We start from the raw sequence: 17,429 nt of genomic DNA, 5'->3' as shown, positions 1-17,429 counted from the left end.
ACAGTATCTTTGTCATAAAGTCTGTAGGCTAGACGGACTTAAAAAAAGAATGTTTACATCTAACATCTTCGTCTATGTGGGAGTTATAACTTGCCACATCACATGTAGACAGACAAAATGTGTTAACGACATTCCCAGGAATATATTCTTTAATATTATTTGTATGATTTATTTGTCGAATAACGACGCTTAACTGCACTTTACGTACGGCACGTCTGTGTTGTACTGCCCTCAGGTGGCCATTGTGTGCACACCAGAATGAGCGGCATGAACTGAAGCAAAAAAAAAGGCAACAAAGTAGCTTCTTTGAGTTCTTCTCCTGTATTCTGTTTTATTTTATGTGTACATATGGTAATGCTTGGGGGGTGGGGGATGGATTTCATCATTCATTCATCCAGCAGAGGGTTAAGTAATCAAAAGTCTGAAGTGGGTTGTCGGGCCACTCCCCTGTCAGGCCTTCATGGGAGCGCGCCTCCCTGTCGACCGCGCGCAGACACGCTTTACTCTTAACAGGCACGAAATTCCACAGAGGAAGTTCGAGATTGTGTGAGGGGCGAGAAATCAGGAAGCAATCCCGGCGAGTTGCCTCAACGTGGATGAGAAAAGCCTGAGCGGAAACGGCTGGACGTCGGGAGCATGGACTAGCGTCGCCCCGGGACGGTCCGTAGATGGAGGCGGTGAGAAGTTTGCTCTTGTTCGGGGCCGTGCTGCTCCGAGGGTCGGGCTCGCTGGCCAGGGAAGGTAGGTGACTTTTCAGCACCGAACGGCACCCGCGAACCCACGTCCGCTCCCCGTTTAGTGTGCAGTGAACAGAATCTCACGGAATTCCGTACGTTTGAAACTTTCGAATAAGTCTAAATGTGACAGCTTTCCAAGTATCGCGTTGATTATCACACCTGTCGCCCCCAAAAGTTGCTTTCCCCACAACTCCCAACTCTAATAACTTCCCAAAAAGGCGTTTCTACTTTACACACCGCATCTACGCACAAACAGCGCGAGGAGTAGTTTAAAAAAAAAGTTCAGGTGAAGAAATCTGAGAACCTGCTTTGCAACTTGTGGCGTGTGCAGCCAGCCAGCCAACCAACCAAACAGCCAGGCGGCTAGTTAGCCAGTTAGCCGTGAATGTAAACAAGAATAACAACAACAAGAGGTGCATTGTGCAACCGAGGATCATTGCGATGTCAATTATTCACCAGCGGTTCCTAAAACAGGAGCACGTTGTCTGATTAGAGAGCCACTTGTCTTGTCTGCTGCCCGAGTGCATGCCAATGTGCGAGACACACTGGGCACGCTTTCAATGCACACATCCAACTCTTTAAGTTTCACGAATGCATTGGCTCCCGTTTGACTGTGCAGGGGTTCCTAATGAAATGTCCCGTTGCAGGGTCGGATTGGCCAAGGGACGCAGACGCTTTTTTTTTTGTTTTGAGGTCAGCATATGAAGATCAACGTGACTGAAAGGCCTCTTTTTAGAAGGGGTCAATACGACCCTCGTTCATCCCGGCATGAATAGCACCGATTCATCCCGCAGTTGCCCTTTACTGTTTGGGAGTAAAAAAAGAGTCGTGTAACTCCACAGCTGAGCAGGAATCGTTCGCAAGGGCCATGATATGGCACACGACGTACCGTGACGCAGCCGCTTGCCGCAGGTAAACAAATCCGCATTGTTGGCGGGAACAGGTCGGTGCACTTTTGCGCCTTGCTGTCAATCAATATTGAGCATCAATGTAGCCAAACGCAGCTGCTCCAGCAACAATGTGACAGCAGTCGCCGCGTTTGTGACGCTAATCTCAACACGACAGGCAGCGAGGACGACGCGTACGTGGCCGCGGTGCTGCTCGGATCCTGTTCGTCTCGTCTGTTGAGCAACACTTGGACGGTGACTCAAGCAGGTCCGAGTTTTCGGACGCCATTGTGACGTGTCGCCGAGCGACTGTGTCATTCTCCAAATATGTGGGTGCTGACATTCCTGTGAAATGAGTTTGGTGAAGACGAGCCGAGGGACAGGTGGCAGCAGTAAAATTGAATTGGGGGGAGGGAGGGGTGGGAATAGATCACGTCTTAAGCCGCAGGGACGGTCAAGGGTAGGCAGACACTCGGCCGTTGCTTGGAGACACTTTAAGAGCAAACGATTCAAGAGGAAGCCGAACACAAACCGTAGAAACAAACGATGCTCGGTCATTGAAGCCATTTTAGCCCGTTGTGTTACAATAGCTATCGAAAGAGGTGCGAGTTGTGCACTTTTTGCGTTCCGCACGTTGACATCTGCGACTTTGAGTGTGTGTGGCTTTAAAATTCACCGAATTATTGAGGCCATTCAATATTAATAGAAATCATAGATGAAAGCGTGAAATAATGAACTTGCAAAGTAGCATCGTTTGTCCGTTTTGTCAAGTCGAAGCATTCGCCCATGATGTCAGCGCTCAAGCAGCGAGGCGTCGGAATCGACACCTGACACAAGCTGTGACGGCCGGGGGGGGGGGGTGTATTTTTGGCAGGCTCGCGGTGTTGCGCCATTTGCTGTCAAAGCGAGTGGCCCCGGCTTCCCGTCGGCTTCCAAAGGGACCATCCTCGCAGCACATTTAAACCCGGCGACTTGGTTCCCCGTGTGGCATTCAAACCATGTCTGCCGAAGGAGGGACACTGGGGGGGGGGGGGGGGGGCTACAGTAGGAAAAGTGCGTTGACTGTCGAGGGGCTGTTGGCGGCATGCCAGAGGAAGTCATTTATAACCTCAAGAAGAAAAAAAGAAGAGGAGGGCCAACTGTGGATTGCCCCACTGTGGATTGCAACATTGTATGACCCCCGAATGTAGTGGCCCTCTCTAGGGGGGAAAAAAATAGATCTTGCCGCAATGAAATGCGGTTTGTATTTCACTTTCTCACATAAAAAAAGGAATAGATCAACTGGAAAGGCAGACGAGACTGGAGGGAAAGTTAACAAATGAATGCGGTGCGTCGCAAAGTACTCCCTCTGCTGGTATGTGATAGAATGCATGCCCGGGTCGAGTTGAGTTGTATTTCACTTTGGAGTTGAACGCGTTTCATTTTGAAATTTGATATTATTTTATTTTTTTAAACATTGCTGAGGTAGAGTTTTTATTTCTATGTCAACCGTGACTTTTCAAGTCAGATTTATTGATAGACACTGACAGCTGACAACAAGACACTCTGAAGTGACCACGCTGGTGTATTTTTATTTTATTTTATTTTCCTGGAGAACATCAGATTTTCAAAATGACACTAAAAATAATCCTGACGAAATAACAATCATCCGTCTTTGCGTGCGATGCAGTGTGCCTCGGCACGGACATGAAGCTGGCCCTGCCCTCCAGCTTGGAAAACCACTTTGAGACCTTGAGGCTTCTTTACAGCGGCTGCCAGGTCGTCCACGGCAACCTGGAGATCACGCACCTTCACGGGAAGCCGGACCTCTCCTTCCTACAGGTCTTTCCTTTCTTTTCTATCCTCTTTGAGAGCAAAATGGAGGATTGCAATGTGAAAGTCACTCTGACGTGGCTCGACTTATATGCGTTGGATATTTTGACTGCGGTGGGCTTAGAAGAAAAACCCGGAGGAAGCCCCTCGCAAGGTTGCAGTTGCCTCGGTAGCGCGTCACCGTCCCCATTTGATGTTTTTCGTTTGACAGGGCATTGTGGAGGTGCAAGGCTACGTGCTGGTGGCTCACGTCTCCGTGAGTTTAGTGCCTCTGGACAACCTGCGGATTATCCGAGGCAGCCAGCTGTACAATTCCAGCTATGCCCTGGTGGTGCAGGACAACGCTCGGGACGCCCACGCTGGACTGCGGACACTTCGTCTTCGGAGCCTAACAGGTTGGCCCGAATCTCAACGACATCATCAATGACTTGATGAAATGGTTTTCTGAGCTCCCGCGGTGACGACTCCCCCCCCCCCCCCCCCCCCTCCCGCAGAGATCCTTTTGGGCGGGGTCTATATTTGGGGAAACCCGCAGCTTTGCTTCCCGGATCCGCAGAACATTGTGTGGAGGGACACCTTGGATGAGCAGAACGTCCACGCCGGGCCGCACAGACTGCAGCCCCGAGCGTCCAACTGTGAGCGCTCGATGGAACCATCCAGATGACTTCATATTTGGATTTTTAAAATTTGTTTGTTTGTTTGTTTTTCTGATCCAGGTCCCAGTTGCTCCGCGGCGTGCCGGAACAGCTGTTGGGGAGAAACCGCACAGGATTGCCAAACCCGTGGGTGACGTTCACACCGTCGCTCATTTCATCACCGGCGCACCACTTAAATGCCCCCCCCCTCCTCCCCCCCTCCCAACACAGTGACGCGCATCAGCTGCGCGTCAGGCTGCCAGCGCTGCAAAGGCCCCCTGCCCAACGACTGCTGTCACATGCAGTGCGCCGCCGGATGCACGGGACCCAAAGACTCCGACTGTCTGGTAAATTGCCCCTTCGGATTCTTCATTCGAAAAAAAAACGCTTCATTTTTTTTTTAGTTTCCGCGACTTTTGCCCCCGCAGGCGTGCCGCCACTTCAACGACAGCGGCGTGTGTAAGGACAACTGCCCGCCGCCGACCATCTACGACCCGGTCACCTTTCAGACCAAGCCCAACCCGGACAAAAAGTTCAACTTCGGGGCCACCTGCGTCAAGACGTGTCCATGTGAGAAGAGACTTTGGAGGCCACCGATACGGGAAGTCAGCCGCTTATCGCCGCCGGTGACTAACGATCGTCCTCCTCGTCCTCGTTAGATAATTACCTGGCTATGGACGTGGCCTGCACGCTCATTTGCCCCAAAGCCAACCAGGAGGTGATCATCTCCAATCCCGATGGCGACGAGACGCAGAAATGTGAAAAGTGTGAAGGGGAATGTCCAAAAGGTGCGTGCTTCGGCCTCAACGGCCATGTTTGGATTCAGCGCCGAGTTCCGCTTCATGACTTTCAAGATAAACGGAGGGGGGGGGGGGGGTCCTAATCATTTTGCCCATGCCGTGTTGTGACTTTAACTCCCAGTGTGTTATGGCCTGGGGATGGACAACCTTGGCGTCATGGACAACCACGCCGTCGCCATGGTAACCTCTTCTAACGTGGAACAATTCAGTGCTTGTAAGAAGATTTTTGGGAGTTTGGCCTTCCTCCCTCAGAGCTTCATTGTGTAAGTTCTTCTTCTTTTTTTTTTTTTTTTACGACACAATATTTTAGAGAGGCGGCCCGGTAGTCCAGTGGTTAGCACGTGGGCTTCACAGTGCAGAGGTACCGGGTTCGATTCCAGCTCCGGCCTCCCTGTGTGGAGTTTGCATGTTCTCCCCGGGCCTGCGTGGGTTTTCTCCGGGTGCTCCGGTTTCCTCCCACATTCCAAAAACATGCGTGGCAGGCTGATTGAACACTCCAAATTGTCCCTAGGTGTGAGTGTGAGTGGTTGTTCGTCTCTGTGCCCTGCGATTGGCTGGCAACCGATTCAGGGTGTCCCCCCGCCTACTGCCCGGAGACGGCTGGGATGGGCTCCAGCACCCCCCGCGACCCTAGTGAGGATCAGGCGGTACGGAAGATGAATGTATGAAAATCGCAGTCATGCGATTGAGATTTCTCCAAACAATCTGCACTTTCTTCCAATTGGCGAGTCTAATTTATTGGCGGCCATTGTGACGTCTCTCGTGGCTGTTTAGGGACCCCGCGAGCAACACATCCGGCCTGACTCTCCAGCAACTGAGGGCCTTCAAGAACCTGGAGGAGATTACAGGTACCGCCGCCTTTCCAAACAAAGCAAAGGGTCTCCGATAGAAGTTTGTCCGCTGACAATCTGTCCTGTCCGCCGTGCGTCTCATAACGTTTTTCAGGTTATTTGTACATCGACGCCTGGCCGGAAGACTGGAGCGACCTGTCGGTGTTTGAGAACCTGCGGGTGATCCGAGGCAGGATGCTCTACAAGTGAGACTTTGTGAATAATACGCAGATGTTGAGCTGCGCTTTGGCAAACAAATGGGCAAAAATCAGCAAGGGGGGGCAAATTAAAACGAGTCAAGTCATTAAAAAGGGCAATGGATGGCGTATTAAGATGTCCTTTATTTTTTACACTATTTACAAAAAGTGTACATTCACTTTTTGAATTGTCTTCCTTTCTTTTGAAAACCCGCGCTCTCAGATTTGTATGGTCCTATGTGTGGTTGAAATAATAAAGATGTGCTAGTTACAAAAAAAAAAAAATCCTGCGCTCTCCGTTTCCGTCAAAACGCTTTCAGGGCGATAAAAGCTAATGATTAGCTAAGCCAGCTGCGCTAACCGGCTAACAGGACGACCACAACGCGTTCAAACTAGGTCAACGGCACCTGTAAATAATTAGCGAGTGAGATCCGCAAAGATTTTTTTTTATTGCCTTGTTTTCTATGAGCGTCATTTTCACGTTTGACCGCGTCTGTCAATGTTTTTTTTTTTTTTTATGAACGGGAATGAGACGGTGGAGTTGTGTCTCTCTCTTTTATCAGGGGAGTGTTTTCCTTGGCCGTTCAGAACCTGGGCATCCGTTCCCTGGGCCTGCGTTCGCTGCGCAGCATCAGCGGCGGTCTGATCCTGTTGCACAACAACTCGCAGCTGTGCTACACGGATTCGTTGCCCTGGGGCGGCCTCCTCCATCCCACCCAAGGGCCCCACTACATCGTCAACCGCAACCGAGAGCCCCGAGTCTGCGGTGGGTCAACCGAGGCGTTTGTCCCGCCGAGCGTGAGAACGGCGCCGTCGCCAATGAATTTATTTTTATTTTTCAGAGGCGCAGGGGCACGTTTGTCACCCGCTGTGCGAGGGCGGCTGTTGGGGGCCGGGGCCCGGCCAGTGCGTGTCCTGCAAGACTTTCCGGCGCGGCACCGAGTGCGTTGAGCGGTGTGACCTCCACCACGGGTGAGCTTCCTTCACGTCCGCCCGGCCGCCGTCTCGTCAAGGAGAGTCAGAGCCCAACTCCCTGTCGCCTCGGCGCGATTCATGATTTGTCTTGCAGCCCCGTACGTGAATACGCCGATGGATTCTTGTGCGCGGCCTGTCACGCGCAGTGTCGCCCCCTCAACGGCTCCGTCACCTGCCACGGCCCGGTAAGACCTCAGCGGAGAGAGAGAGAGAGAGAGTGTGCAGTGACGAAATTGGAAAGAAGAGTAAGAGGCGGGCGGGCTTTGCGTGTGCGCAGGGCGCCGAGCAGTGCGTTGAGTGCCAGAACTTCCAGGACGGCGAGTCGTGCGTGGAGCACTGCCCCAGCGGCGTCAAGGAGGACCAGCAGACGGTGTGGAAGTACAGCAACGCCAGCGGACACTGTCTGCCCTGCAACACCAACTGCACCCTGTCGTGAGTGGACGCGCGAACGCGAAAACGAAGCCGAGGTGACCGTCTTGACTGGCTGTTCACTTTTTCTCTCAGCTGCACTCAGATGGATGACAGAGGCTGTCCGATCCATCCCAAGACAGGGTAAAAGGTCATTTGCAAAGGCGCGAGAGAGAGAAATCCTTTCTCAAACGCTCTCTCTCGCTGTTGTTAGACCGGGCACGACCATCGCGGCCGCCGTGGGTGGCGTGGTGCTCTTCTTCATCCTCTTCGCTCTGCTGGTGTTCTACCTGAGGAGACAAAAGAAGCTGAAAAAGAAGGAGACCTTGAGGAGGATCCTGCAGGAACACGAGGTGGGCGCGGGAGCCCAGCGCGCTCAGCCACTGTCGTTTATTTTTATTTTTACTTTTATTTTATTTTATTTTTTTTTTTAATTTTTATTTTTATTTCTATTTATTTTTATATTTTTTTATCTGTATTTTTATGTTTGTTTATTTTTATTTAGATTTAGATTTAGATTTTTTTAATTTCTATTTTTATTTTTATTTATTTTTATTTCTATTTATTTGTTTTATTTTTATTTATTTTATTTTTTTAATCTCTAATTTTAATTTTAATTTTAATTTGATTTATTTTCTTCCGCAGCTGGTGGAACCCCTGACGCCCAGCGGGGCCTCGCCCAACCAGGCTCAGATGCGCATCCTGAAGGAAACCGAGTTGAAAAAGCTGCGGGTGCTCGGCGCCGGGGCTTTCGGGACCGTTTACAAGGGCGTGTGGACTCCCGACGGAGAAAACGTGAAGATACCGGTGGCCATCAAGGTTTTACGGGAGAACACCTCGCCGAAAGCCAACAAAGAGATCCTCGACGTGAGTTTTTCAGGGTCGGGGGTGAGGAAAATGGGCTCCAAAAAGAAAGGTCTTTGTTTTCCAGGAAGCCTACGTGATGGCGGGGGTGGCCAGTCCTTACGTGTGTCGCCTGCTGGGCATTTGTTTGACCTCCACGGTGCAGCTGGTCACTCAGCTCATGCCGTACGGTTGCCTCCTGGACTACGTCCGTGAGAACAAGGATTGCATCGGCTCCCAGTTCCTCCTCAACTGGTGTGTCCAGATCGCCAAGGTGCGTCCCGTCGCTTTTGACGCGATTCCATCCATCGATTTGAACGTGTGAATTTTTCAATGGCGTCCGCGTAGGGGATGAACTACCTGGAGGAGGTGCGCCTGGTCCACAGAGATTTGGCGGCCCGCAACGTCCTGGTGAAAAACCCCAACCACGTCAAGATCACAGACTTCGGTTTGGCGCGCTTGCTCGATATCGACGAGACGGAATATCACGCCGATGGCGGGAAGGTAACGCCTTGCGCCGGAGCAGTTTTGTTTTTTGTTTGGCTTATATCCCGCCGCATCTCCGCTTTCAGGTTCCGATTAAATGGATGGCGCTGGAGTCCATCCTCCACAGGAAGTTCACGCATCAAAGCGACGTGTGGAGCTACGGTGAGTTGTCGGAGTCGCGTTGGCGTGGTGGCATTGCGTCGACACCTTCCTGGTTTTTTTGCGCCTCAGGAGTGACGGTGTGGGAGCTGATGACGTTCGGCGCCAAACCCTACGACATGATCCCGGCCAGAGACATCCCCGACGTGCTGGAAGGCGGCGAGCGCCTGCCGCAGCCCCTCATTTGCACCATCGACGTCTACATGATCATGGTCAAATGTTTGTATTTTTTTTATTTTTATTTATTTTTTTTAATATGACCCCGCCCACTCATGCGCTCGGATGAATCATCTCGCGTGTCTTTGTGAACGCAAGGTTGGATGATCGACCCGGACAGCCGCCCGAAATTTAAAGATCTGGTGAATGATTTTTCCACCATGGCCAGGGACCCGCCTCGCTATGTCGTCATTCAGGTGAGCGCGGGGGGGGGGAGGATATTGCGCGGGCGACAAAACGCGTCCGTTGACTAAAAGGAAGGCGTTGGCAGAACGACGAGCAGATGAGCATGTCCAGCCCGGTGGACAGCCAGTTCTTCCGCATGCTCCTGGAGGAGGACGGCAACAATATGAGGGAGCTGCTGGATGCCGAGAAGTATCTGGTGCCTCAAGCCAACCTCTATCCCAGGGCTCAGGGGGACGGGGCCGAGTCCGACGGGCCGTGCAGGGTCGGTGCCGTAGCAACTCCGCGTCCGTTTGATTGTCCAAGCCTCCACGCTGGAGTTCCTCACGCTCTTCTTTGTCTGACGGCGTGCAGAGCAGAGAGCGGGGCCTGGACGCCGACCCCCCCGTGGCCCCTCGCAGCTCGTACTCCTCCCTGAGCGCCCTGGGCCGCGGCCACTACCCCGGCCTAGCAACAGGAGCCGGCGCCTCCAACGGCGCCTGGACCCCCCACTACCCGACGCCGGCCCGCAGCCCCTCCGCCGGCGGCCGGTCCGACTCGGTCTTCCTGGACTCGGTCTTCGCGGAGGCGGCCCCGGACGACGCCGCGCTGCCCCCGGCCAGCCCCGGGCGCTACTGCGAGGACCCCACCTACGGGAGTCAGGGCGAGCTGGAGGCGGACGGGCCTGACGGCTTCCTTCATCCTCCTCCTCATCTTCATCACTCGCTGCCCAGGAGAAGTCACGTCTATCAGCACAACCACGTCTTGCCAGGTGGGTGTCACTTCAAATTTCATTTCACCTTGATTTTGTTTGTTTCGAAATCCCCCCCCCCCCACCCCCAAAAACAAAACAAAGTGTAAAGTTACCACCTGGTATCACTTTAACATACCTCCTTAACACCAATTGCTACTTTCCTATTTCGGGGCTTTGGCACACTCTTAGAATGAGCACAAAAAAGCCCCCCCCCCCCCCACCCCGACTTCCCAAAGTATTTGTCAAAGGGCTCCGAGCCATTAGAGAAACAATGAGCAGACTAAGCAGTTTAAAAAGTGCAATACAACGTGCCCCGCCCTCCCAGTTCCTTCAACACAAAAGCATTCCTGCCATCCATTTATTGTAAAAGAAAAAAAAAGGGGGGGTTGTGGGGGGAGACAAACGCCGCTCAGACGATTGAAGAGCGTCGATCGATCGGGGATGATCACGCGTACCAATAAGTGATAACACGAGGACACGGCAACAGTATCGATCGATGTGTGCCCCGTTCAGAGTACGTCAATCAGGACGTCCACGAGGCCAGGCCGCAGCGACCCAACACCCTCCCTCGGAAAATCTCCAAAGTGGACAGGCGTCTCGCAAACGGCTTGACGTCGGGCCACAGCGTGGAGAACGCCAGGTACTTGGTCCCCTCCACCTCGCCCGCCTTTGACAACCCTTACTACCTGGACCTGGTGGCCAAAGCCAGAGCCGTCGCCGGGGCCACGGCGGCGCCGGACGGCCCCGCGGAACCGCAGCGGGACATTCCCGGACAAATCAACGGCTTCGTCACCCCCACGGCGGAGAATCCGGAATACCTTGGACTGGCGGACACCTGGAGCGGGTACGCATGAAACCGGGGCGGAGGCTTGTGACGGAAGTCGGTGACAATATTTATGGCGCCAAGATTGCGCGAGCCGGCGTGGAAGCAAATTATAAGGTCATGAAGCAGCGTGACTCATCACATTCATCCGGTGTTCCCGGGGACGTTTATGTTCCTCTGAGCTGTCCGACCTTTCTTGGAAAACAAGTTTACTCAGCTGTGAATAATTCACCGTCCAACAACAACTGAGGACTTTTTCATCCAATCTCACTCGGCTGGACAATTGAATGACTTCTTTTTTTTTTTTGGTTTCTATATCAAATCGAGCCTGACATGGCAAGATTGTGTCAGACTCTCCTGCGATTTTTCCTTTTGGCAATTGGCAATACCGCATTTGCGCAACGTAGCAATTTTCAGTTTTTGAAGCCTGAAAGTACACAAAATGTGGGCGTGGGGGAGGGCTTCTTCTTCATCATGAAAACGGTTGACTTTAAAGCCGCCGCGCACTGAGGACGACGATTAGCATTCCGCTAACCGTATTCAAAATGCTGGCGGCGTTTTTTTTTTTTTTTTTTTTTTTTTTTTCCATGCGCTCAAAGAGATTTTGTGGCGCTCAGAGGGGTCCCTGTGCTGCCCATCTGGCCGGGCTTGGCGCTCTCCCGAAAGAAAGAGGCGCTGTTTGTTGAAGACGGAGGCCTTGTGCCACACTAGCGTGTGTCTGCAGCTTCTTTGTCATACTAGCAACGACCTTATTTTTTTTTTTTTTTGTGAACTCTTCAGGGATTTTGCTAGACTGCAAAAATTTGCATATTCTCAATGCACTGCTAATTTGCCTCCCATGCTTTTACTTTAAAGCGCCAACCGCAACTTTTGCAGAGCCACGGCACATTCTTTGGTGCCTGTTGACACCAAAGCCGCACGCGTTCCCGCCGCTCGCTCAACGTTCTCGGGGCATGGCTCAAATTCCTCCCGGCGGCGCAAACAAAACGGCATCCCAGTTAATCATCCACTGCCCTCCTTGCCCCTCGTGTCGAGCGCCAAGTGTCGAGAGGGAGGTCAAAGGCACTCAATGGACACATTGTCCCCGGGTCCTCAAGTTTGATTGTTTTCACTCTCATTTCGACCCAAATACGCTAAAATACGTTGCCGCCACATCATGTACATCATCGAAGAAACCGGCTGCCCAAAAATTTAGCTTACCAGTAGTCAAATGAGTACATTCTGGTACGGCGTTTTAAAAGTGAGCCATTTTCTACAATCGGGTTGTATATTATAAATACCGGGTATTATAGTGCCTGCTAATCCATTGTAAATTGCTAACTTTAAACATTTTAAAAGATAAACCTCTGTGAAATCTGTTTTTTTTGTTTTTTCTACAATTGTTTTAAAAAATTGTGTGTGTGTGTGTATATACTGTATATGGACACACGCAGTGAACTGGTTCTGTATAATTCCTCTGACAAAAGGCAGCCTCTCACAGTGACACGTAAGCTCTTTTTAAATGCAGTTTAGGGTTGAAAACACTTTGTATTGTTATGCTAACACTCTTTCAGAGTGTTTACATTTATGTCTTGAAAAAACAAATTCACCCAACCTCAAAAAAATCTAGCTCATTTCAGACAAGGAAAAAAAATAGATATCATTATTCAAATAGAATTGACTTCATGTTGCCCCAAATGTAAATGTCCGTATGTGTTATTGTGAATATTTTTGTGATCAGTCGACTGTGGAGAAACTCCGTAAGCGCACACGATACTTAGTGAAGAAAAGAATCAATTGTACATGGATTTGTTTGCATATTGTGTGTATAGAATGAATAAAAAAAGATGTGGATTTAGATCAATTCTTAGGTGTGATTAATGCTGCCATCTAGTGTTTGTATGTGGAGCTGCAGTAGATTGTCGTTTTTGTTTTTAAAATTCAAACTGATTGATCAAGTTTTTTTTTCCAAGTGACTTTGGCAAATCAGACCGTTTGTTTCCCCCTGTAATTCAGATCTCAGCGCTGGGTCTGAGAGGTGTTTGTGGGTCTCAGGCAGTCCCGAGGTCAAGTTCAGGTTGTCCGGCAGCGACGGGTAACGGAGAGAGGAGGTGCGCACCCCGGGGTTTGCGCCTTGTGGCCGTCGCGCCGTTGAACCGCCATGAATTTCCGTTTTGGGGGCGCCGCCAGCCGCCGACTTCTCTTCGGAGTGGGTGGAACTCTAGAGTGGCACAGATGAAAATGTGTGAGTCCTTTTGCCCCCTCGGGAAAAAACGAGTCGACGGGGTTGAATGGTGACCGTTGGGCATACCGGACGGGGTGACGGGTCGTCTCTCTGCAAGCGGGCGACGGGGTACATCGCACGCAGCGCCGATGTGCCGCCGCCGTACGGGCCCGTCGAGGCGGTCGGAAGCGTCCGAGAAGACACGGCGCTGTAAGCCGGAGGGACCGGGGCCATCTGCCGCTGGAGAAGCCGGAGGATGACGTTGATGTCGGCCGTCATGCGGGTCTCCAATCTGGCAAAGTGAAAGACGAACCATCGAGCGAAGGTCGGTGATCGCCAAACTACAGCCGGGGATGGGGGGGGGGGCACTTTCCCTCCCCCGTCTGGGCTCTCCAACTCACCTGTTTAGCTGCGAATGCAAAAGCTCCAGTCGAGACTCCAGCTCGCCGGGCCGCTCTTCGATGAAAGGCGGCGGACGGTGGCAGTTGCGCACCGAAGACGATCGCCAGGCCGGACCGGGGAAGCCTTGAGATCGGCGATCTGTCCAGTAGTGCAACATTTGTGGAACGTTGAAAGACGAAACTGCGGACATCGGAAGCAAAACAACGGGCGCTGCTTCCACTTGACTGGCGGGTGCTTTTCGGCCTCTCGGGGCTCTTATTGGCTGAGACTTGAGTCACGGGACCCAAATTGGGACTTGCTCGGTCGGAGAGAACCCAACGGCGATACCTTGACGACTGCCCTCCAACGCCGCTTCCCTCCCCACCAAAGTGCCACTCGAGGGTGGCGGCCTGCCTTCTTCGGTGCCCCGAGCGAGATTCTTTGTCAAGTCCTCGCCGGACCGGGAAGATGGGGAGGAACCGCAGCTCCATCCGTCTTCCCAGCGATGCCGGCGGGACCCGAGAGGATAAGAATCCTCGTCGTCCATTCCGTCTGTTGAAGGGCAATGAAATATGAAGACGTGACGCTGGCGTGAAAGGAAGTCGGCCGAGAAGCCTCACCCGGTCTGATTCTGCAGTCCAGAGAGTGGATTTTGTGTCGGAAATGGCCGTCGTCCCCCGACTCGTCACTTGATATCGGCGCCGCCGCTGGATCCGCCTGACAACAAAATTTGTCCCGTCGGTCGTTCTTCCAAAACCCGCCACCGATTTCCAAGCTTACATCTCTGAGGTCAAAGGTCACGTCCAGGTTCCTCCAAAAGTTGTCTGCAAAGCCGGGGTACATATCGAGAACCTCCAGCAGGTCGTCTCTCGGAATGCGGTGCAGGTCACAGTAGGTGATTGTCAGCACGTCCGAAGTGGACCTGCCGGGCTGGTCGTAAAGGTGGATCGGCTCACCGAAGATGTCGTCCTTCTCTACAAGACAGCTTTTCAGTCTTTTGCGCAATTCCATACGCCCATCGTGACGTGGCCCGCCGCTTTACCTAGTATGGCGACCACCACGTCATCCCTGATGACCCGGACGGAACCCCGCGAAATGAAGAAAAGCGAGTCCAGGACGTCGCCGCAGCGGATGAGGGCGTCGCCCGGCGGCGCGTGGACCGTCTTGAACCTCGCCGTCAAGGCCCGCAGGCAGGCCTGGCTGCCTCCGCGGAAAGCCTTGCACGTCTGCAGCAGGGATCGGTTCAAGTGCAAACAGATGTCCGCCTGCAAGGACTCCGGGAAGCCCTTCAGCACCTGCGGCGGGAGAGGACGACCGGTCGGGTCATCGGGCTGTAATTCCGAAGCGGCGTCGCGTTCGAGCACGCGGAACTCACAGCGTTCATGTCGATGCCGTTTGTGTAGGACCAGGCGTGCTGGAAGTATTCTTCCAGTCGCTGGCGCAGGCCGACGGGGATTTGATGGAAGCGGATGAACTCTTTGACGCGGAGCATCTGCGTGTGGTAGCGGGCGGTGCCGGAGTACAGCCGCTGGATGATGGCCGACACGTTCCCGAAGATGCTGGCGTACATGAGAGCTGCGAGCGAGACGCGGTGAGTCTGTTGCTAATGCTAACTTTGTTCCAGCGGCGTTTCCCAACCTTCATCGAGTGAAAAATGTTTTTTTTTTAAATGTACTCACAGCCAATGACCATGACGCAGATGGAGAAGATCTTCTCCGAGTTGGTGTTGGGGGAGACGTTGCCAAAGCCGACGCTGGTCAGACTGCTCAAGGTGAAGTAGAGAGCCGTCACGTATTTGTCTTTGACGGACGGGCCGGAGTTGTTGTCGTCGTCGTCGTCGTCGTCGTACGTCCTGCCGAGTTGCTGGGCCAGATTGTCCAGCCAACCCGTGTCGGTGTAGGGCCGCTCCACGAAGCCGATGGCGTACCAGATGCAGGCCAGCCAGTGGGCGATGAGCACAAAGGTGCACATGAGCAGGAAGAGAACGGCGGCTCCGTACTCGGAGTAGCGGTCCAGCTTCCTGGCCACGCGGACCAACCGGAGCAAGCGAGCCGTTTTCAGCAGACTCGTCAAGGTCACCATCTGGGAGGGGGGGGGGGGGCCACGGCTGATTCGGGGACGATTCGGGGACGACGACGGCGACGGCGGATCTCACCTCGTCCGAACCGGACCGAAAAATGAGAAGGTCAAAGGGCACGGCCGCAAACAGATCGATCAGGAACCACCCTCGGACGTAGTGCTTGGCGATCCGTCCGGGTTGCGTCACCACCTCGTCGTCGCGGTCCACGTAGGTGGTGCGCAGATTGATGACGATGTCCACGATGAACAGCACGTCCACCAGCAGGTCGGCCACGTCGAGCGCGTCGCCGTGCTGGTCCAGCAGGAAGGTGGCCGAGTACGGCGTCAACACCGCCGTGTAGAGGACCAGCAGGAGGATGATCCAGTCCCAGAAGGCCTTGAAGGGGCTGTAGTGGAGCAAGATCCACCCAGTCGTCTCCGGCACTTGGAGTTTATGTTCCGGCAGCACGTCGGACTCCAGAGAAAGAACCTGGCCCACCCGCCCGTCGGGAAAGGACATTTTCATTTTTTTGGGACTTTTTTTTATGGACTTTAATCTCAACTGGACAAGACCCGTGACGACTTCCGCAACCCAGCGAGCAAATAGCGGCCGAGTCTCGTCTTTCGGCTCTTTTCAAATGGGATGCGTCTAAGTTCTCGCCCCCCCACCCCAACCCCCTGAATAGCTGCACTTGCAGCCGGCAGGACTTTTTGATTTTTTTTGGACTTTTTTTCATGGACTTTAATCTCAACTGGACAAGACCCGTGACGACTTCCGCAACCCAGTGAGCAAATAGCGGGCGAGTCTCATCTTTCGGCTCTTTTCAAATGGGATTCGTCTAAGTTCTCGCCCCCCCTGAATAGCTGCGCTTGCAGCCGGCAGGACTTTTTGATTTTTGTGGACTTTTTTTCATGGACTTTAATCTCAACTGGACAAGACCCGTGACGACTTCCGCAACCCAGCGAGCAAATAGCGGGCAAGTCTCGTCTTTCGGCTCTTTTCAAATCGGATGCGTCTAAGTTCTCGCCCCCCCCCCCCCCCCCCCCTGAATAGCTGCGCTTGCAGCCGGCGTCCCGGAGAGGCGGTGATGCGGAATGCCGAGCCCTCGGGCGCCAACTCAATTGAGCTGCGGCCACTCTGGTTTGGCAACCGGAACAGCCACCCAACAAACGACTTGTTTTTTTCCACTGGCGGTCGCATCAACGACCGTCATCAACGTCGTACTTTCGAATCAAAGAAAGAGAAACGCGGTAACCCCAAAACCTGCAAAATCCCTTTCCGCCCCCGCTCATACCTGGGTGACCTTCTCTGTGACGTTGGGAGCGCGATCCTTCACCTTGGAGGGGCCGAGAAGCTCCATCCCGGGAGCCGCCGGGAGGGATCGGCGTTCAGGGGGGGGGCCCCCCCTGCCGGCCGCTCCCCCGCACTTGATGATGGGGTTCAAGTCGGACATGGACAGCGAGACGGGTCCTCTTCCCATCAACGATTCGGGGATGTGGCCTCTTCCCGCTCGTGGCATTCACGGTTCCGCGGTTGAGAGCCGATGTCAGCGTGGGACCTTCCTTCCTCTCTGGCACGGAGCGTGACGTGTGGCCCGCAGCTCGCATGTCTTCCGTCAACGCTGGAAAAGCGATCGATGCCACGTTGCGGCCCCCGGCGCAAAGTGAGGGGAAAATCGATGGCTGTCACTGGTCAACACAGAAATCACTTCCCCTCTTGGCATATTACGATATCTACACATATACAATTTCAGATTAACGTACAGAAAGTGTTCAATACGTTGCCATGCGTCGCGCTAATGTGTCATCCTATCGAGCGCGGCGTCCGCACAAATGACAACGCCGCGAGGAGGGAAATGATCCGCGGTGACATTGGTCCTTTGCTTTTGACCTTCTTTTGATCTTTATTGCTGCATTTTCCAAATGTCTCCTACTTGACGACGGCCGTTGTTTTCCTGCTACGAAATATGAATTCCGGGTTGAGTGAAAAACACGATTCAATAAGCGAGCCAATATTGGTGTCGGATGAGCATTTGCTGGCTCGATGTTGAACGTGTGCTTTC

The 17,429-nt window shown here is 53.1% G+C and overlaps 2 protein-coding genes across 2 annotated transcripts; one reads left to right on the top strand and one right to left on the bottom strand.

Moving 5' to 3' along the window:
* The first annotated feature begins 442 nt into the window (after nt 1–442).
* Nucleotides 443–11,476, top strand: erbb2 (erb-b2 receptor tyrosine kinase 2). The gene is made up of 26 exons (XM_052072261.1): nt 443–741; nt 3,294–3,445; nt 3,648–3,831; nt 3,931–4,071; nt 4,153–4,218; nt 4,303–4,418; nt 4,500–4,641; nt 4,731–4,859; nt 4,993–5,134; nt 5,646–5,719; nt 5,817–5,907; nt 6,462–6,664; nt 6,741–6,870; nt 6,968–7,058; nt 7,151–7,305; nt 7,378–7,425; nt 7,496–7,634; nt 7,927–8,148; nt 8,213–8,398; nt 8,473–8,628; nt 8,697–8,772; nt 8,842–8,988; nt 9,085–9,182; nt 9,257–9,433; nt 9,523–9,919; nt 10,415–11,476. Exons 1-26 carry the CDS (start codon nt 669–671, stop codon nt 10,753–10,755), a joined length of 3,876 nt encoding a protein of 1,291 aa, XP_051928221.1. The 5' UTR covers nt 443–668; the 3' UTR covers nt 10,756–11,476.
* Nucleotides 11,477–12,577: 1,101 nt separating this feature from the next.
* On the bottom strand, nt 12,578–17,066 carry LOC127604887 (potassium voltage-gated channel subfamily H member 6-like). Its single transcript, XM_052072262.1, has 11 exons — nt 16,662–17,066; nt 15,464–15,856; nt 14,988–15,390; nt 14,684–14,883; nt 14,351–14,603; nt 14,089–14,282; nt 13,929–14,025; nt 13,657–13,860; nt 13,329–13,509; nt 13,015–13,219; nt 12,578–12,924 (listed from the first exon to the last, which is right to left on the bottom strand). The coding sequence occupies exons 1-11, from the start codon at nt 16,884–16,886 to the stop codon at nt 12,658–12,660; spliced, it is 2,622 nt and encodes an 873-aa protein (XP_051928222.1). The 5' UTR covers nt 16,887–17,066; the 3' UTR covers nt 12,578–12,657.
* Nucleotides 17,067–17,429: the final 363 nt, after the last annotated feature.

The sequence above is a fragment of the Hippocampus zosterae genome, chromosome 7, assembly GCF_025434085.1.
Source record: "Hippocampus zosterae strain Florida chromosome 7, ASM2543408v3, whole genome shotgun sequence".
Taxonomy (NCBI): Eukaryota; Metazoa; Chordata; class Actinopteri; order Syngnathiformes; family Syngnathidae; genus Hippocampus; species Hippocampus zosterae.
This window is presented reverse-complemented; position numbering and strand designations above follow the sequence as displayed.